The sequence below is a fragment of the Dermacentor variabilis genome, chromosome 1 (assembly GCF_050947875.1).
Source record: "Dermacentor variabilis isolate Ectoservices chromosome 1, ASM5094787v1, whole genome shotgun sequence".
NCBI classification, from domain to species: Eukaryota; Metazoa; Arthropoda; class Arachnida; order Ixodida; family Ixodidae; genus Dermacentor; species Dermacentor variabilis.
In genome coordinates, this window is record NC_134568.1 from 238,521,721 (window position 1) to 238,544,024 (window position 22,304).

The 22,304-nt window shown below is 46.1% G+C and overlaps 1 protein-coding gene across 1 annotated transcript in view; it reads right to left on the reverse strand.

The window, feature by feature from the left end:
- Positions 1-16,275, reverse strand: part of LOC142573141 (coactosin-like protein) — a 58,416-nt gene extending 42,141 nt beyond the window's left edge. Inside the window, exon 1 of the mRNA XM_075682681.1 lies at positions 16,005-16,275. Coding sequence (XP_075538796.1) covers positions 16,005-16,075 — 71 coding nt within the window. The 5' untranslated portion in view covers positions 16,076-16,275. The remainder of the gene's footprint in view (positions 1-16,004) is intronic.
- Positions 16,276-22,304: the final 6,029 nt, after the last annotated feature.

Sequence of the window (22,304 nt, forward strand, 5' to 3'; positions counted from 1 at the left end):
CCCAAGAAAGTGGATGGGGAAACAGCGCCGCGGTAGCTCAATTGGTAGAGCATCGCACGCGAAATGCGAAGGTTGTGGGTTCGGTTCCCACCTGCGGCAAGGTTGCTTTTTCATCCACTTTAATTTCCATTAATTTATCGCTTCTTCATTCCATTTATTAAGCACAAGTAATTTCCCCAATGTTGTCCTAGGTGTCAGTGTTTGTTGGCTTCTCATGATATGTCTAATAAAAATCGGGCCCCTCGGTTAACCCCCTTTCTTCTCGTTTAGGCTATATTTAGTGACTCAAAAGCAGCCCTGCAATCACTCTTATCAGCTCTGCGCCGTAGCCCACATGAACAATTTGTTGCAGAGACAATATTACGCTGCCATCAAGCGGTGGACTGAAGCCACGACATTGTATTTCAATGGACACTTGGGCACTACAACATAACTGGCAATGAAAGTGCCACAAAGCTGTCCGTGAGGCGCATGGAGAATGTGAAAGCACATCGATACCATTGTCGAGAACGGATGCAGTGCGCCACCTTTAGTGCCGCGCTGTACAATGCCCTTTTTTCTTCTCACCTACAGAATACAATGACCTTTTTTTCTTCTTATTTACATTATTGTTATCTTGTTTGGTCAACAGGCTCTAAAAAATCTTTGAATACTTTAGTCTCCCTGCAAAAATGCATTACAGTCTATTGAAGATGTCTCTTACAATGGGCACGCCTCTGAATTGTTCAAGTTCGGAATCATGAAAGCTGGTTATTGCTACGAATACCAGCTGTTGTTGGCTTTTATATCTGAAATACACAGAGGCAGTATGTATACTTACGTAACTTAGCTGGTTTGCAATCTAATACAGCCTGTCTTACAACTCGACATAAAGAGAATTGGTATGTGCTATGTCCTCGAACTAATTATGGATTTCGAGCTCTTCGTTACGGCCTTCCAAACGTACTAAATAGGTGGAAATTAACAATTGAGAACTGATCGAAGTACTTCACCGAAAACCGTGTTACATAAGATGATGTGTTTATTTCAATAATTATAAAACATCTAGCTCTCGTGTTATGTAACTGTTTTATTCAACCTTTTTTTGTGAAAGACCACGTATGCGTATGTATTTTTATGTACCGTTGTTTTCTGCTGCCTGTGATTGTCGTTTTTGTTTTTTTAGACGTGATGGGGCCCGTCAAGCTGCTTTTATGCAGATTTTTTCTCATTATACCCACCCACAAATGCACATTTCTCATGCACCCTGTGGTTAAGTAAACTCGAACTCATTTCTAACTTTAGCGGTCTTGCCCTCATTATTACTCTAAGAAAATGGAATACACCGGAGTTCACCAACCGGCGCCTGTATGCCATGAACCTATATATGAGATTACAACATTTACCTGGTTTTTAACCGACGGGAAGAAACGTCACTGTGCCGCCTGCGAGTAGGAATTTCTTTTACAAACGCCTACTCATTCCTAATTGGAATGGAGGAAAGTCGCAATTGCAGCACATTTGGTGTCGAAGAAACGACCAAACATCTACTGTTTGACTGCTGCCCTACCTACGAAGACGAGCGGAGTGCCCTTCGCAAAGCTTTAGGGCACTTAGACGACCGTCCTTTCACAGAGGAGAAGATCTTGGGCCTGTGGCCTCGCGCAACTGCTATGTGCGAGGCCACAAAGGCGCTGGTGCGTTTCTTGAAACGCACCAGCCTGTATGACCGCCTGTGACTGACTCAGTGGTACACGCTTGTGTGTGTAACAGTGAAAAGCGCCAACTTACTTTTTCCTTCTCCTCTTTCAATCGCCTTTCCTCCTTCCCCAGTGCAGGTTAGCCTACCGGGCTCAGCCTGGTGAACCTCCCTGCCTTTCCCTTATGACTTCTCTCTCTCCCCTCTTTGTCACATGCCGAGCGGTCATTATAACTAATAATCATAATGATGATGCTGCTGTTGCTGTTGATGATAATACTAATACTAATAATAAACCCTCATGAAAAAGAGATTTATAGCACTTTCCGCACAGGCTCAGCCAGGAGATGAAGAATACACCATGCGTTAGACTCATGAATTAAGCATCTAGGTTCGTGTTGTGTAATTTCTTCAACGCCAGCCATAACAAAACAAGAGCAATGCTCTAGCGTGGCGTGGCGACGTGCGCATAGCCGCGCGGAGCTCGCGTTTGTTATCTCGCACCGTCATCGTGCACCACGCGCGGTCCAGCGGCCACCGCGAAGCGCCCCGTCATGCTGAGAATATAGGGAGCCTTGATAGGCACGCCCACGTACGTCCCTGCGGCGTAAACGTACGTACGAAGGCTCCCTACTGAAAAAAAAAAATGTACAACACCTTGACCCGTCCACGATGGCCTTCATTTAGCCCCGAAGTCACTTTTCAATACTTCTAACGCGGCTTTTTAGCGCGAGTATCGAGATAACTGGGACAGCGAAAAGTAACGGCGGGCTCCCGTTTTTCTTCCCATTAAATATACTTCACACACAGACGAAAGATACGGCCTCCCTTTGTCCTAATTTATTTTCACTTTCGTCGAGCAACAAGGAAGTATTCTTCCGGCTCTGCTGTCGGTCCTCGTTTGGAGAGGCATCGATTTGAGCCTCGTGCGCGCCCTTCCCTTTCCTCCTCCTTTTGCACAAGCCAGCCGCAGCAGGAATGTAAAAGGCGAAGGAGAAAAGGTAATGAAAAGAAAAGAAAGAAATAATGAGCACACATTGAGAGCGAGAGAGAGAGAAAGGTAGCGTGAGACGAATTATCTTTAACCATTCAATACACAGGATTAAACAAAAAAGCCGATATCTTCGAGTCCTGTTCGGTTCGCATATATTTCTCCTTGCTTCGAGGCCGTCAGAGTTTTGGTTGTATAGTTTTTATTGATGGCAAGAAAAAAAAGAAACTGCAGCACAAGGAACCAGTCAGGTGAAAAAGGTGGCCTTTCTTCTTTTCCTTTGTTCTTCTCACACACACTCACACACACACACATATATATATATATATATATATATATATATATATATATATATATATATATGAAACATTACACAGAAAGACAAAGAGAGAACCAAGACAGGCATTTGCACCGCTGCTGCAGCGCCTGCGCGACTATTAGCCAGCCATTTTGAAATATTTTTTTTTCTATCGATCCATGAACTGGCTTGCTTGCGACGTCCTACCGCAGTGGAGCTATTTCGCTCAAATCCACGCATAATATCAGGCTCTGCTAATGTTTCGCGCCATTACAGCGGCTGAGTACGAAATCTCGGCTCGCGCGATAGACTGTGGGATCAAGTTGCACAATGGGGCGGCTACTGGAAGTGGTATTCGTAATCGTTGCTATAACTTTTCTTTTCTTTGAGGGCATACGTGTGTGCATACGCATCTGTGATAGTGTATGCCTTGTTTTTTTATCGTATACAGTTAAGCGTCTTATTATATCAAGTCATTCTATAAAAAAAAACGCGAAACAAATAATTGTATAGGCAGGCGTACATATGCGCGTATGAAGGTGACAGATGCCGGAGAGTTTGGAGATAGTTCGCGTATCTTTTTAACAAAACCACGAACTCGCGTAGTGGGCCTTGCTACAGCGGGTTAAGTAACAACACCTTCGTGTAATGTATACGCTTGCACTCTGATGAACCTGCGGAATGCGCCCTCATATCCCTCTCGACGAGGCGAATTCTGGGTACCAGAAACATTACACAACAGTTCTGAGTGGGAAACGAAACACAAAAGGGGGGGGGGGGGATGCGCGAGAAGGCAATTGCGTTTTTCGCCCTTTTTCGAACTTCCAAAGCGAGTAACGTGCAGCGAGTGAGATGTGCAATGTGCTAATACGTGAAGGACACGTAGCAGCGCCCTTCACTGTCGTCTGAACACGACCCAGTGTCGCTTGCATAAGTTTATATGTCTTGGTTCGTTTTTCCGAGGGTTTCTTTACAGTAAGCGGATTCACTCGAGAAATAATCGGTCCACGCTTACGTGTTGGAAATGCGAGAGCCCGGCGGGCCGCATTCCGATGGGAGAAACGCTCACCGAGCTTTAAATGCGCGTAAAAAAAACCCCGGTAAGTGATAATTAATCTGGAACCCACTATTACGGCACCTCTTACTTTCACTGCGCTAAATCCCATGAATCGTCAAAATATATACCAAATAGTATTTCTCCATGACGCAAACTATGACAACTTCAGCAGAAAGAGCCTAGTTTAATGGCGGGTGAAAAACATCCTGCGCCTATTTTCAGTGTCTTCGCTGATTAAAGCGTGCGTGTCCACAGAGGTGGAAGACATTACGGTATACTGGAAAGGAAACACGCTAGCCGCGAACCTAACATAACCCATGTAGCGTATGATAAGCGAAAGAATATGCGCATGGTATGGTGTTCACTTTATTTGTTCACACACACATACACACACGCACACGCGCACACACGCACATACACGCACACGCACACACACGCGCACACACACGCACACACACGCACACACACGCACACACACGCACAAGCACACACGCACACGCACACACGCACACATGCACACGCACACATGCACGCATGCACATGCACACACGCACATGCACACATGCACATGCACACACGCACATGCACACGCGCGCGCGCTCTCAAGATCAGCCGTATATAGTGGCGCGACGGCCCCATTTCGATGGGGGTGAAATGCCAAAGCTATCGTGTACCGTGCATTGCATGCACGTTAAAGAACCCGAGTTGGTCAATATTAATCAGGAGCCCCTCTCTAAGGCGTTCCCCGCAATGAAATCGTGGTTTTGGCTCGTAAATCCCCCGAATTGATTTCTTTTAAGGAGACACGCGCGCACGCACACTCGCACGCACACCAGCTGTAAACGCGCGCAAGTGTGGGATAATTTTAAAGTAAATCTTTTTTTAGACATTGCTTTTCTAACACTTTAGGCATTAACAAAACACGCACACAAATGATTAAGTAGCTAATTGTTGAAGCAACGTGTTCGAATATGTGCATTAATGTATGGATGTTACTACTGCAGAACTTTAAGTCACCCTTCAATTCGAAATTCTTGTTCTTGTATATTTCCCGATGCCTATAATAGACAGTTTTAATGGAAACTACACACGCATCTGCGAGCACTAAGGTATGTAGTTACGTACAGAATAAGAAAAAAGAAAGAGTGGGGAAAGAGGAACCATCCGTTTTCGTACTTCAGGCGGGCGAATTTCTTATGTGCTTACTGTACTTAAAGCCCCTCAATTTTTCAAAAGTAGCGCCATTCTTAGATCTTTCCGCCACCCCGCTCACCCTGGCGCTTCCTCCGCCACGCCTCTAAAGTGACCTTAATGTCGCTACCTTGTTATAGAGGGACCTTACACGCCTCCTGTCACCTCAGCCTCCTCCGCTCCCCCATTGGCCAATCTGTGTCACGTGGAAGCAGGCGCCGCGCTTTTGTATATTTTTTTTTCCAGCGCGCTCCTACCTCCGTTGTTGGGCCTACGCGACGAAAGTACGGCAGGCGGACTGACGGAATGCGTTAGCATAATAGAATGTGTTAGGGCCGAGAACTTAATCGCAATGCCGTGCTGCTGCGCCTTCGATTGCCGCAACAGACACAGCGAGGGCAAAAAGCTTTTTGCTTTGCCATCCGGCGGGCGCAACGCAAAAAGAAAAGTGTGGATTCACAGGATCGGGCGGGTTGACTTCGAGGAAGTGGCAAAGAATGCACTGCTTCGTGAAGTAAGTGCCACGGCTCCTCACAACCTCTTCTTTTGAGCCTAGTTGACAAGTTCCGCTTCGAAAAAGTGTATGTGTTCATACTCTGCGTGGTTTTTAGCGCGTTGAAGTTGATTTTTTTCTGGAATGTGCTCTCTTTGTTTCATGTAGTTTCGTCTTGCGGTGAAAGTGCACGCATCTGCAGCTGGCCTGTGACATTGAAGCGACTTTATTCTGGGTGTGTTTTGAGCTCCACCAGAAGTTAGCACATTCTCGACGCTTTTGCTAGGCTCACTATGACTTATGGATGCACTCTTTTAGCTTCGAATGTACGCCCGCATGTATTGATTTGGTTTGTGGTGATTAACGTTTTTAACGTCCCGAAGCGACTAAAGCTGTGATGGAGGTCGCAGTGGATGGCTCCGGATAACTTTATCTAGGTCGCCAGGGGATGTTTAACGTGCAGTTTGATCGTGGAGTCGTACGTAGGCCGGTAAATTCCTCGTTGGTGTTTCATAATTCTCGCGCGGGCGCGCTAGCGCTACTTTAGAAGTTGGTGCCTCAGCGCGATTGTATTCCTCAAATATATTTTATTTACTAGTTGTAACAACGTGTCATTATTTCGTACTATTGACGGCGCCTCCAGGGCATCAAAGCTGCAACGGGAGCACAAAAGCTAGAACCAGGGCTGGATGGGGCTCGCCGAAGCTTGTGCATGCCAAGGGAGTATAAGATAGGTTGTCCGCTATAGCGGACAGCCAATTTTGTGTGCGAAGACTTCCTGCGCCGCTAGCTTTATTGTAATGTCACGTGCTCTTCAGAGGCCTCCGTTAGCCGTTACATGTGCCATCCTGGAGCAGTACTTGTAAAAAAAAAACCTATCGTCACGATTACCAAAGCACCCCGCAATGAAAAAAGCCGCCCTTTTGCCAGGCATTGCTGACCGCAGACAGTCGGAATCTCTCACGCGCCGGCCGAACAAAAGTATCCTGCAGGTACGTAAATGAACCTACGAAACCATGCACACATACTTTCACGCTGTCCAAACCTGAAACTTTGGTAGTTACGCGCGTGTTTGAGCACACCGCGTGCTTGCGTCGTGTTTCAGCAACACGAACTCTCAGCGTGCGCGCACTTTACGCCTTAAATACGCCTTGAATAATAGTCCTTTTCTCTATTTCTTCCACAATTCCAAGACGACATTTTTAAGTCCAGTTACCGACTGACGAAGCAACATCTGTATTGAAAAAACTGCTCCGCAGGGCTCGAACAAGCTTTTCCGCGGATTTCTTCCCGTAGGGTGTCAGCCGTCCTCTGCTACGGCAGGCCCATCACCGGCGGCGCCACCGTCGAGGCCGCGCCGAGCGGAGGAGGAGGGAAGTGAATGGCGCTACTTTGGGAGATTGAGGGACTTTAACTGTACTTAAAGCCCCTTAAACTTCGTAAAGTAGTGCCACGCTTTGAAGAATGCCGCCTACTCCTTGAACGCTCTGGCCGAAGGCGACGCCGCGTCGCTATTGGCCTAATGGCATCACGTGGCCACTTGCGCCGGCTTCGTTTGTTTATAGTCACGCTTCAGTGCCATTTTTGCTCGAGAAGCGGCGGCGCTTGTTGGCGTCTTTCCTTCCATTCCTATTCTGTGTTGTTTTGATTTCGTGAACGCATTGAAGGATGTTTTGTGGCAAGTGCGACGTCGCTTCACCTCATTTTCTGTGACCATGACCTGCTGCGCGTTCGGATGCCAATATAGTTTTAGCAAAGGCAAGAATTTGTTCGCGATACCGTCCGGTAAGCGCGACGGGTTATGAAGAAGCACATGGCTTCATCGAATCGGGAGGGAGAACTTCCGACCAACTTCCTCCGCGCGACTGTGCGAGGTAAGTTGTGAGTCTCTCAGAGTATAGTATGTGCCAGGCTAGCGTGTTGTGCTGCGGGCAATAACGTAGTAGATATTGTACAGTTCACTGTGCATGTTGTCATTTGTACGCACGCTTTAACATGAATTTTACGCAACGTCTGCTTCGTTTATATACGAACTACGTGGTCGTGTTGGTCGTATTTGGTGCGCTTAATCGTTTTGTACGCCAACCGGCTTGAGTTCGCGGGCACGCGAGGTTGCGTGCGATAAGATGATTACGAAAATTTTAAGATTCAGCACAGTCCTTTTGACAAAATTTCAGTCTCGATCATGAAAGCGCCTCAGGAAAGCAACTCTCAGCCTTTTGTGGTTACTTACTAGCCTTCTTTAGATAGAATAGCTTTGTTTGCCTCACTTGTTCGTGTTCCTCGTTGGCGGCCGCCCGGTGGATTTGCGATAAAGAGGCACCGATGAAAAGCGTGCCTGCTCTCCCGAAACCGTGTTACACGGGGCATTCGTCGCCGAGTGACAGCATCATAGGTATGTGCTAATTCGTGTGAGCTTTAAAGTGTGCGAAGCTTAAGATGCGGCAGTGGAGCACTCGCAAAGAAAACGTGCGGTCGCCCGCCCGTTCCCTGGCTGGTTTAGTCGTCGTTCGTGCTTAGACGTTTGCTCGTTCGTTCGCACGCTCGTTTAGTCGTTCGTTTAGTCGTTTGCTCGTTCGTTTAGTTCGTGCGCTCGTATAGTCGTTCGCTTGCTCGTTCATTCCACTATTAGTTTCTACAGTCACTATGCCTAATTGAGACGCGCTTGCTATAGGACTCTGAGGCTGGTGCGTTTATTTACGCATTGAGACAATAAATGGTGCACACGGACTTGGGAGTGCAAAGGCAAATCTGTAATGCATCTATGCTGAAAATAAACTGTTAACTTGCAACTCGAATGCTGTTTCATATCATTTTGACCTATAGATAAAACACCATTTCACCTGCCGCGATTTCGGCCGCGTCATGGCGGGGGGATGCTTTGCGCGATGATGACTTCACTATATAAAGTCATGTCTCGCAAATGTTACTTCGGAGGGAGCGCAACCGTCCTCAATGCATGCACCTCAGTGCAACTCGGTTCGCGACAAGTACGTCACTTAGTAAACGGGCGAACCAACGCACGATGAAGTGTTATTCGTGATAAGTCATTAACCTGAAAAAAATTACTGAAGCCCACAGTGGTCTTGTTTGGGATTGAGTCAAGCATTGTTATCGCGCTCCCGCTTCGCGCACGAATGCTAAAAACTTATTTTATTTTCTTGTGTACGCAGAGTCCCGACTCGATGATCGGCCGCGGTATTTCTGTCGACGTTGAGACACGAGAAACATAATAGCACCAGCGCCCACCTCTGAGCCTTTGCGCGCGCTTAGATTGGCAAGCACGCACGTTGGTGGCACTGTAGCTTGTAATACACTTTCAAACCTTCAGAGCAGTGATCTCCGTCAGCCTTTGTACGTCATAGCTGATACGCGCCGCGAATTCACATGGTAAGGGCGGCGCGGATTCTTTAGGCTGAGGGCTTGCTGGAAGTCAAGATGTTGTCATTCGATCGTAAACGTGTTATTTACAACCATTCGCAACAAGCTCTTGCGACACCCCCTTGACAAATGTTGCGTACCTAATTGTAGGGCACGCGATACATTCGCAGTTGTCAACGCACATCGTTAACACTCCTTCAGGTACTTTTTTAAAGAAATAGTTATCAACAAATGAAACAAAAGCTGCCGTTACTGAATTTGTACAACCATCGACTAGAAATTCTATGCTGTACACGAAGTTACGTGGAGCTGGAAAGCCAACGTGAACGCCTAAGGAGCACTGCCTTGCTATGCGTGCATTCACTCTGCGAAAGGTCGTCTGCTGGGCTCGAGCATCGTAGGCGGCGCCACAGTCGAGGAGGGAGCGTGAAAGAGAGGAGAAATGAGGAGGAGTGAAGGCGGAGGAGGAGAGTGTCACTACTTTACGAAGATTAAGGGCACGGAGGAAGAAAACTCAGGAGAAGCCCTGACGTCACTCTTTGTGAAGCTAAAGTGAAGCCGGAAGTTGGCGTTGCTCATGGCGTTGCTCCGCCTATCGGGCCAGCTCTCCTCTCTTTACATTTTTCGCGAAACCACGCCGCGCTGCGCGCAACCGTGCTACTCGGACCCTCTCGCTCCGCAGCAATACTAAACAATCGCTAGCACGTTAGCATGATTCCGCCAAAGAGGGCAACATTTCCCGCGGATATTCCTTCGTCCGTTGCCATTGCCGTGGCGCTGTACATTGCGTACAGCGTTGCATGCGCGTTCATTTCACGAACTTTAGTTCCTCGTGTCCCACCTGGCCACAGCAACATCCGGGAGAGCACGGTCCATATAACGCAGCGCAGCAAAACACGGAGACCAACGGAAACCTGCCCGCTCGGCGCATTTGCCACGGTACGAAACCTACAGAGCAACACGTGTGAGCGCACACACAGAGGAAGGAAACTAAGGAGAGGCCCTACCCCCTCCGCGCGCTAGGAGAAAAGTGTGGCGGAAATGACGTAGTAGGTTCTCATTTTTTTTGCTGCTTTTTTATTTTGTTTGTTGTATGGCCACGCCTTTTGGGCCACAATGGCGGCGTTGTTCTGGTTTTGAGCGCTCACACGTGTTGCTTTGGTAGGTTTCGTGCCGTGGCAAAGGCGCTGTGTGGGCGGGTTTGCGTTAGTCACCGTGTCTTGTTGCGCTGTGTTACCTGCACCGTGCTCTGCCGGATGTTGCGCGAGCGTGCGCGAAACCACGCGCAGCGCGGCGTGGTTTCGCGAAAGATGTAAACAAGAGAGGAGGGTGGCACAAAAGGCGGAGCATCGCGATGAGCAACGCCAACTTCCGGCTTCACTTTTGCTTCACAAAGAGTGACGTCAGGGCCTCTCCTTAGTTTCCTTCCTCCGTGGAGCGCACAGAACCAAAACAGAGCCGCCATTGTGGCCCGAAAGGCGTGGCCGCTACGGCAAAGAAATAAAAAATCAACTAAAAAGAGGAGAACCTACTACGTCACTTCCTCCACACTTTTCTCCTAGCGCGCGGAGGAGGTAGGGCCTTTTCTCAGTTTTCTTCCTCCATGATTAAGGGGTCTTAACTGTACTTCACGTGTCGCGCCCTCTAGCGGCAATCGAAAGTGAAGGAATGTTTCTTCATGGCCTCCCAGATTGCGCTCCCTCGCAGGTTTTTCTCCGGCCGTCCCAATCGGTGCGCTCCCCAGCAAAAAGAATGTAACGCACTCAGCCGCCTCTGGATGGCGCTGTTAGCCGAGAGCTCCGGCGCGCGCGAAGGCAGCCGACGAAGGCAGACGGCGCGAGATCTGAACGGGCGCATTGCCTCTCTTTTCACGTGTTGCGCAAGATGGTCACAGTATATGTCCCGGGCTATTTTTCAGCTCTGCCTAGAACATTTTGACGTCTCAACTATCTAGTTCTTTAGTGCCTTCATTTGTTCCAGTACTTATCTGCATTCTTATCCACTGAGTTTGTAGTACTTATGTTTCATAATTTCTTTTTATAAAGAAATCATGTGTTGGTTCACACATCATTCATCGTCTCTGAATTGTAATGGCAGAGTTTAATTGTTGTTGCCTTGTCTTAATTTGTTTCTTTTTATTTTTTCATTCTGTTTTCGCACTTCGCATCGCGGTGATTCAGTAATTGATATGGCAATGGCCGCATTGTACGCCTACTCAGTAGTGCGGTAATAGTCGTGTAATATTTATTAGTATATTACCGTGCGTACTTTTTTCCTGTTTTTAGTTTTCATTTCAGTTTCACTTTTTATACTGACTGTATTGATCTTGCATGCTATTACGTTGTGCGAATAAAGCTTTTGTGACGTTTGTGCTTTCTTTTTGCCTTGTTGCACGAGGCTCGTTTTACGCTTATGTATATGTGGTTTGCCGCTCACCCAATGATTTCCCGAAGGCCTGTAAGGTAATCATAAATAAGTATTGGTTACTATAATATTAGCTGTGTTTGTCTGGTTGAGCTCTGGCACCAGGTGGCTGCGCCGTGCAGGCCGCCTGGTGAGGCCGCTCCTGTGGAATGCTTAGTCGGCCTGTGTTTACTGAAATTAGAAAATCGGAATTTAGAACTTCATAATGGCCCGCAAACGCACGCAGCAGAAGATACGGATCTTGTTAATCCGCATTAAAACCTTTCTTAAAGCTTGCCGTGCCTCATATGAAACATTCATGGTGCGTTTGCACTTTCAGTGACACTTCACCTATAATGATGCAGTTATACTTCACAATATTTGCCTTTGAACAGGAACACTTGATCCTTCGATTTAGGTTCGTTCGTTCGCTAACAAAGCCAGCACTAGATATATCGTTCAAAAGGTCGGTGAAAGGGATAGTTGGTGGCTTTCCTTCTTTCTACCCGTCTCATGCCGAACTCTTGCACAGACATACCCCTTCTACATACCCACGTGAATGTTGCGAGAGTACAGTAAACTCTCAGTTGTACGAACGTCGGTTTAACGAATATTAAAGAACAACGAACTTATGGAATATCTCAGGTGGTTCTGCTATGCGTGCTATGCAAAAATATTTCAGTTAAACGAATTTCTTGATAGCGAGTATTCCAGCTGAACGAACTTTACCTGTGGCCTGGCGACAATTCGAAGCAGCATTTCGTTAGAAGACTATGTGCAGTGTGACAGTGTGTTCGTTACCGGTGCCGAACTATCAGACCTCGAAATTGTTTCCAGTGTTCGTCCCGAAGAAGAAGAGTGCGATGAGGAAGATGCAATGGCAGAGGCAGGTTCAAATCATTTAACTTTAGGCGAGGCTGTAGAATGCCTTGAAAAGTTGCGAGGCTTCGTGTCTCAGGAACACGCTGCGCCAGTGGAAGTGCACAAAAGCACAGACTCTCTTGACAGCTTTGTTACTTCTTGCGCTTTAAGAGCACCAGTGCAAATGAAAATTACAGATTTTTTTTCTTCAATATGAGACAGGCAGCAACATAAGTGCTATGTACTTTGTATATATTGATGTACATAACTCCACGAATTGAATTTCACACTTTTGACTCGATATCTGCTGCGCCCTATGCTGTTCCATATTCTTGTGAATATTCAATTTAGTGAGGCTTGAGTTAAGTGAACTATTTTCTTGGGTCTGTTGAAGATCACTCAAGTGAGGGCTCACTGTATATGTGCGCACAACAATATTACCGCATTTGAGAATAAATAGGCGCCAGCACGCGATTTGCCCTTCGTACAGCTTCAGCCATCATTTCCTAACCAGTAAGGATTGATATGGCAGTGCCTGTTTATCTCCCCTCATCCAAACCGCAGCAACAGTCCCGGAGTGCGCGAAAGCCTCCTCGACGCATGCAAAGCCCCAAAACACTCGGGTCCGAGCGCCGCGGCGCGGAGAAGGAGCCAACCACTGAAATTACGCTCTCTCCGTGCGAATGGGTCGGCCGGAGCAATACCTGCCAGCGCGCGAATCTCGGAGACCATGGCTTACGACTTGCGTGCCGCCATCGCGGGCGACCCGAACATCGGCTGCACCTGATTATGGACGGAAAATAATGCCAGTTAGAATAATCTGAGGTCTAAAGTATAATTTTTGTGATAAGCGAGCAGCATAGTGTCAAACCTCCAGCACGAACAGGAGCTTCGATGCGAGGAAAGTTCGTCGGAGCCACCGTTCGGCCGCCGGTACACAGCGAGCCGGCTCGCCCATACGCCGCGGACAGCAGCCTGTTTTCCACATGTATATGAAGTTGGACGAGAAAAAAATTGCTCAAATCCAGCCCCTGGGGAATTCGGGAAGCGAAACTTTCCTGAATCAGAAAGTCAAAAGGGCGCAATACTTAAGCGTTTAGTAAACGGCAGCGCTTGTTTTCTGAAGCGCCATCCGATATGCCTTCGACGCGAAAGCAGGATGCGCTTACCAGCTCTGTCGGCACTGAACTGATGATTGGAAATCGCTAATCGAAGGTCGTTCAATATCGCGTGGTTTTATAGTAACAGGTATGTGTGGTTTTGAGGTGCCTTATTAGCGGAAAATATTTATTTTTATTTATTTATTTATCAAATCCTGCAGGCCCGCACAGCGGGCCCTAGCAGGAGTGGCATAAAATACAGCAATGCACAATATGAATTCAGCGCAGTGACAGCACAAAACATAATAGCTCATTTACAATGGGACAGGTTGTATATAGTAACACGAGAACATTTATACAGTGTGAAACAGGACTATGAATAAGAAGCAATCAATTTGTCAATGAAGTCAATCATTACAATCACATCACAAGGCAGCTTGCTCCATTTCGTGGAAAAAAAGAATACTTAAAGGCGTTTATTTTAGCGTGGTATGGAGTTAGAGACTGATCATGATGATGCCTTGTACGACGAGTAGTAATGGGCATAAGATAAGGTTGAAGACTCATAGAAAGTTTACTGTTCTTAAGTAAAAATATAAATTTTTGTTTTTGAATTTTCCTTCGTGCTTGCCGTGGTAGGATGGCATGTTCTTTCATTAAATCGGAGGGTGAGTCTGTACTGCGGGATATTGAAAAAAAAATGAAGCAGAATATACATACAAGAATTCTGTTGAGCTATATTGTTTGAGTGCGCGTAGAACAGAGATGCTCCCACCGGCACTATATTGTAGGTTGGAACACCACGGCTATATGAGCCGGTTGTTAGGTCCATGATTATAGCTAGCCAGGGCAGTGTTTGTATTGATTGTGCTTGTGCGGGTGTATGTGTTTGTACGCGAGTGTGCTATTGTGCTGTGAGTGTATGTCTATTGTTTGTGGGTTCCCTTTAATCTTGCTCTGTTTAGTACGTATTGGATGTAGATGTGTTCGTAACACGCAAATACACAGTGCATGGGCTTGCTATGAATCGCCGCTTCAGGTGCACGTTGACTAACTTGCTGTAGCAAGGCGCAGGTTATAATCGCCCTACAGCGACAGCCACGGAAAGCTGTTATGATTCTATCTTGCATGGAGTCGGCGAATGACAGGCATCGTCTTCGCGATTTCGGCGTACACCTTCGCGTTTTTTCCGCCTTTTTGTTTTTTACACGATTAAGCATATGACACACAAAAGGCTTCAGACAAGAGGCTTCACAAACTAGTGCAAACACCAAGTATAACTTGCTCTTTCAAGCAAAATTATGCATGGTTTCACATCTCGAAGGAACTTATGGCACAAAAGCGGCATTGGATAAGAGGCAGCACGAACCAGTGCAAACACTGAGTATGACTTGCTTTCGCAAGTAAAAGAAGCCGTTTAGAGCCAGTGGATCCAGTGAGCAAGGTGCACACGGACGTACACGAAAAGCTGCGGCATGTGCGGAACTCGCAGTATCGCACAGCTCTCAGACTGGAGTACAAACAACTGCCCGCTGAATGCACGTTGAAGATATACTGGCGTTGTACGTTGCGGTCGAATGCATAACGTCCGGATGAGCCCAATGCGCAATGACTCCATGCTGCAGCCTAGGAGTTCTTGCTCATTAGACTTTCTCCAGAATGGTGTAACAACACAAGTAGCATAAGAAAGCATAAGCATAAGAAAACGTTAGCATTGTTGTGTCTTTCTATGGTTGCCTTTACCGCTTCTGCGAAATGCCATCTGCGCACGCACGTCGCGGCATACCTAGCGCTCGCGTAGCCGCCATCGGAATGAGGCGGTAACGTGGCGTTGCAACGCTCATTGAAACAATACCTCCGCATTCTCGTACCTAACGAGGCGTTTGGTTATACGAGCGGCATAAGATGAAACGCAATACGAAGAAACAAACAAGGACGTGTTTCATGCGTCGTTACGTGAATGTGCGATTAAGTGCTGCGTGTCATTGAACATGGTGTAGACACAGAGCTGCTTTTTATAGGATCAAATCACGTCGATAACACGCACACTGATGTACGTGAAAACGCACAAACCTGTTCTAACTTCTTCTAATTTGTTTGAATTTGTTCTGCGTTGTTCGGGTTTCTGGTTATGTTGGTAGTGCTTTGCTCTAAGTACGTATATTGTGGAAAAACAAATGGACAAGCCTAAGAGTATAGGAGCCGAATTGACAAAGGTATTCGTCCTTGAGTGTTATCTGCCATAATTGGGCCGGTAGCCTCCACTAATGATATGTTCAACGTCAGGATTGGCTGGAATATCTTGTTAAGAACAATTTGTAGCGTCAGAGTGTTTTGTGACTAACGGTCCTGATAGCTCGGTCATATATATATACCAAGTGTTACGCCATACAAATTTACGTGAAATACGCATGCGTGAAGGAAGCATTGAAAGTGCATATTTACACCAAATATGCACCGCTGATTGTTCTTAATGTCGCCTATTTTTGCTATTGGGTGCGTTGGCGTTAGCAGCAACTCGTACTTTTGCGACATGACGAGAAGGGCTTACCAGGAGGTGCTGTTGCGGTCGTCTCTAACGTCGTCGTAGGCACCGCGGACAGACTCGGCGTGGACGGGCATGTCGATGTGGAGCTTTCGACTGACAGCGTCGAGCTGAGAAGCGCTAATGAAGCTCCGTCTCGTCTATACTGCAAGCTGTTTGCATATCCGCGTAGCACGCCAAGAGCCTTTCTCCCTCGCCCACGGCGCCGCCCAATTATATGGCATGACTCAAGGCTCAACAGTAGACGTTCCGCAGTGCATAAACGGAGCGTTCGCTGTAAACGACCCGTTCGCTCAGCGAGTCAGTCAGCGTCGGCGCAGTGGAGCGCAGATTCACATTGGCACATTAATGGCTGCAGCTCCGTTGTTGGCTGCTGACAGAATGCGATTTGGTTTCTGGCACCCTCCTCTCACCGTTCTTTCTTTCTTCTTTTTTTTCTCACACGTTCACCTTCCCGGCTTCCTCTTGTCATCCTTAGTTATATGCAAGTGCTGTTTGAATAAGCTGCGTGAGTGTGTCGTTAGCAAAAACCACGATCCATCACTCGATAATGGGCTTGCGCGTGCTGTCATTGCCGTGGTGGATCGAGGCAATCCTTCCAATACTCCCATGTGAAGCGGTGGGCTTTCGTATAATCAACAAATATAGTGTACTTCATAGGTCAGAGTTGACGCCAAATTTTAACGCGTTAGTATCCTTAGGGCACTTCACGCACTTACCGGCGACTATGTATCTTTGTTTCATGTTTGTATCTATGTATGTGTGCTTGTATCTGTTTTCCCGCCTACCTGGGTCACTGGGTAGTCCGTGGTCGAATGGGTAGCGCATCAGGTGGCTGTGCTGAAGGAACAGGAAGGTTCGAAACAGTCAGTAGGGACCCCTTAACAAATTTTGGGTGTCAAAAGTGTGTACTTTTCCAATTGTATACGTTATTTATGTTAAATAACCTTTAAACTTTCAAATAAACTGTCAAACTTTCAAACCTACTGTCGGACCAACTCGGGTCACCGAGTATGTGGTGATGTGTACATACGTGCCGCTCTTCAACAAACCTTTCACGCCGACACGGGTCGGTGCAGATGCAGGACTGGGTAGGTACCGCTGTTCGAAAAAAACATGAGCCACTCGGTCTGCGCTGATCTTCAAAGAACATATTTGATGCCAACTTGGGTAACTAGGTGTGTGCCACTGGGAATGCGCCTCTCTACGACAACGAAAAGATCCCTTGAATTTCTCCGATGCTGAGCGGAATCGAACCCACGTCACAAGGGCTCCTTAAGGATAGCAACCCTACGCTTTAGCAGGCTGCGCCACAAATACACTGAGTGTGTGCCGCTTTCAATGGACGCCTTTGATGCCAACGCTTTAGCGAGCTGCGCCATGAGCGCACTGGGTATGTGTCGCTCTTCAGTGAACCTTTCGCCGACTTGGGTCGCTGAATATGTGCCACTGAGTGTGCGGCAAGTGAGGGAACAATTTTCATCGTTCGCAGGCACCGGCACGCCACGCGCGAACTTCTCGTCAGCGCCACTGGATGGCGCAGCGTGTCTAGAAAGAAGCGCTACAGAGGAGTCCTCTTGCCGCATGACGCGTTTCTCAGCGTTTGCGCGCAATTGCGCGCCATGCATTTCGGGTGCCACGCGCAAGCTTCGCGGTGGATGTACTAGATGGCGGCAAGTGTTGTTACGGAAGCGCGAAAGAGGAATCCCGCTGCAGTGCACACCTCGTACATGTTTCGATGGTGGCAATACGTTGTGTAGATATATTGATTGAATGCTAACGTATTACTGTCTACAGTGGGTTCAGCCGCGATTGTCGTGGAATAATATTAGTCATCGCAATAAAAATACTAATCTTTTAGAATAAAGAATAGAACACGTGTATTTTGAAACGTGTGTATTATTGAAATGTCATAACGTTAGAGTCACATTTGTTAGGCAGCCTTTGTGGCAGTCACAGAAGTCGTGCTGGCATCAACGGGCGAAAGACAGGTGTGACCACCTTCACAGCAAAGCATCAGTTGTATACATTTGATCCTGTCAAATCTCATTGCTAATTCACGCAAGGGCTTTTCTCGAATTAGCTCATTTTGTGTTTCAGATATTGCTCTATTTGATGTACACATTCATCTCTGTTACTTATGTGACCCCAATTCTGGGCGAGTCTCTGAGAGGCTAGCATAAACTTTGTTGTTCTTGGCTTTTGTAGTGAAAAATTGAGCGTACGTGCAGTGCCTTCAGAGTTAAAGTATCGGTAAATTTAATGAAAAGGCTGTGCTAGCTACGTACAGGCGGTTTACGCACTCTGATGGACAGACTTTCTGTGCAAATCAGCTAATGCACAATTTATAAAAATGATATAACGTTATAAATATCGCTATTATGGTATAGCATATTTTATCACAAACTTAAAGATAAACGTATTGGAACTGAATTCCATGTTGAATTATGCTAGAGCGCTTAGGTTCCGTGATATTCATAATAAAATTCGACACTCAATGGTGAGTTAATCTAGCTCTTAGACGCTAGAACCTCGAAACTAAGGCACGCGGCCGTCTATATGACGCAGCCGATTTCGTGTATCACGCCAGACTATAGCATGGGGGCGCTGATAATACCTGTGCTCCTACTATCGGCTGGCAAAACAAGTAAATACTGACTTCTACCTTTCTCCTGCACTAAGCTATCTCATATAGGGGGTTCTGTGCGTCGAGACTCCCTCAATGAAACTAGTGTAGTTGTCAAATTTAATGCGGAATAAGTCCGAACACAAGCTCTCTAGAGTTATGAAAGAAAATGGAGTTGTCTTCGAAATGGGAGTTGCCTCGTATATAAGTAAACAGATAGCACAATGAAAAACTTCTCATTTTTGATCTGAAAGATAATTCCAATGAGCACTGCGGAATGCGAACGGTAAAAAAAGTGCAGACTGCCAACCGGGACTTGAGCACTTGACCCGCTCCTTCACTTTCTGCGTGTCACGTACTTCTTCCATCACGCCTTCTTTACTGGGCCTTAGTGTTGTCCATAAAATTTTTTTTCCTCCTCTCCTCCTCCTTGAGGGTGTTGTTCCTCCAGATGCACGCAGAGGCAAGAGGAGCCGGTGCCGGTCGCATGTGTGAACATTTTTTAAAAACAGGACTGGCGTATACTCACTGACGCTCCTTGCGTGCGTGTATTTAGCTTTAAAGAGCAGCTAGCGTGAAAGTGTACTGCAGCTTTATCATTTCAAATTGGGCAGAAACAACAAGTTGGCGGTTGTTTACAAGTGGATGAGCAATCGCATGTTGACAACGTGAAAAGAAAAAAAAAATGATGTCGTTTTCTGTTTCCGAAACACACACACACACACACACACACACACACACATATATATATATATATATATATATATATATATATATATATATCCGGAAGACGAACGCTCATATTGTTGGTTTTAAACGGCTTTTATTGGGATGAATTATGTTTCTTCTACCGCGCCTGTGGTTATCAATGCATAGGGCATTCTTGTTTGTTCATCAGTAAGAGTGCTACTAGGACGAATCTAATACGACTAAAAGGTCACTTATCTCGGAGAATGATTAGTGACATGATTTTGCCGATACTCATTAGAAAATACGTTTTGCCAATATTGCTGTAGTGAGCGAAAACATTTTGAATCTCAAACAGGAACACATTGGATCATGCTAGTGCTTGGCCGACTACGCTGAGGGTAAAAGACTACGCCCCCCCCCCCTCCTTTCTTTTTCTGATGTATTTCTGTTCGAAAAAAAAGTGCTGTATTTCCCACAACATGATAGGTCAGTTTTTCGTAATAGTTCCATAAAACCCCTAAAGAACCGTGATTCCTGCTTGAGATTGAGCACTGTGTTGAATAATTGGTTTGTCCCGCAGCTCGTGCTACTCACGTTACCTTAAAAGTAACGGCTCTAAAAAAAAGTAAAAAAAGTAAAAGTAATGTCTCTAGTAGTCAACACCGACAAAGGCTACTCTCATTGGCACACATTGAGATGAGATGAGCACACAATGGCACACTGGGTGAGATGAGATTAGAACGAAAACTTGTTTCCGACGAGTCCTGAGTTTGGTGACACAGGTGCACAAAGAACGAAGGATAAAGAAGAAGAAAAAGAAAAGAAATAAGGACTATAAGCTTTTCAAGAGAGCTGATATAAAGTAAGGAAAATATTATTACAGTGGGTTGAATGTTCGGCAAAAGCTTGGGAGGCTACCTTCCGATATAAACAGTTGCTACAGAATTGTGCCGGTCTAGGTCATTAGTATAGCCAAAGGAACACACAGTAGTTGCCGCTGTTTCTTTGGTTACATTATGTATACTAGGGAAAAGCTTTCACATTGAGTGTACATTCCCAGCTTTACTCGCGGACCTGGCTTGTTTAAAGGAATGGACCACGGTTGTATGTTACTAATGTGGCTGCTTGGGCGTGTTGGTAAGACATGACTAAAAATCTTAAGTGCACAACGAGACAAAGATGGTGAAAGGAAGCGGGAGACACATGACCGCTAGACACGTTGGAGGCAGCTCCGAATTGTTTGTTGTTTGCCAGGATGAGTAAAAGCAGACAGCTCTGTGTCTACTTACAGCAGCGCACCTTTAATAACGTAAAATTGAAGAATAACAAGCGAACAGGAAATTGCTTTGAAATATTCGCAGGAGATTGTGAAGTTACCAAGTGTGAGAAAAGCGATACCAAGCCAGTGTATATAAGGTGTGCCAGCTAACGTTAGCCAAGCTGGTCAACGAAAAAAAAAAAGATTTAGAAAGCATGGTGCGAGATACTATCTTAAGACCTACGGTGTTTAGTCATCAGAAGTTTGACGACCGAACACTGTATGTCTTAGTATCTCATCTTGCACCATCACTTTTTAATTTTTTTTTCGGTGAACACTTCTGCTAACGTTAGCTCGGACACACGGTATATATAGCGAAAGTTCAATTTATAAATAATGACAAAACTCGCCGCGGGGGCTCAGTGGCTGTGGCATTCTTTTGCTGAGTACGAGGTAGCGGGCTCGAATACCTGTCGTAGCGCTCTCATTCCGATCCACTGTGCTACTTTTGAATAGTAAACCCCATCATACCAACACTTAAACATGTTGAACAACAACAACAACAACAACAACAACAACAACAACAACAACAACAACAACAACAACAACAACAACAACAACAACAACAACAACAACAACAACAACAACAACAACAACAACAACAACAACAACAACAACAACAACAACGTTATTTAGAGAAGTGTTTCGACATATGTTTAGCTCCACCTCATCAAAACCGAAGTGGAATAGGACAAGCAGCCGTTTTTCCAAATGTGTTACTTTGCACTCGTATGATTTTACACTCGGATGGTGAAGGCACTGCGCACCCGCTGCGAGGCGTCGAGTGGTGGTGATCATTTATTGGCATCGTCTTTGAAACCGGGCGTTGACAAATAGTCTCCTAGCCTGCTTGAGTTATTCAGGTATGTTATACATGCTTTTCATTCTAGCACTTTTGTATAGATCTCTTTCACCTTTTTTCCCTTACTCAGGACATCTCTATCTACCTTTTACCACCACTTATGCCTGTAACGAATCCAGTCGTATTAATATCTTTCCTTCTATTTTTCCACCAATACGTCTCTTGCTCATCTCGACTGCTGACCGCTCGACGCTTCCGTCCACTTTAAATGCAAGCTCTTCTGGGAGGCGTACGTTACCTACGGGTCTCACTGGATGAATACCTTCGTATCCCATTGGGATGTGTTGAGTGGTCTCCGGACAAACTTTGAAAGTTGTAGCTTGTAGCATCGCATTCTTGTGTGACATTTTCTCACTTTTTTCTTTTTTTTCTTCTTTCACCTTTTATTTCCTTTACCCCTTTCCCCAGCGCAGGGTAGCCAGCCGCTACTTACGCTGGCTAAGCTCCCTGTCTTTCCTTCACTTTAGACTATCTTTATTTCTTTACGGATTACTGCTGCAGTATACACATGCCTCATATAATTGCGAGTATTTGCTCCGGTATGTTTCCGTCCTTAGGCAACCGACTCGAGCCTCAGAGAGCAAGGCACTGCCCTTTGTGCTATCGTACAGATATTCCCTTCTAATTTCTTTCTTCTTATTATTTTAAATCGCCATGTTTTTTTTTTGTTTCCATTCTTTGCATCCAATTCACTGTCGCTGACTCCATAGATGACTAGATGACTCCTGGTTGTCTGTTTACACTATCAATTACCCTGTACTTTGTTGCGAACTTTCTGGACCTCTTCCTCCGTTCTGCGTCCACGCTGTT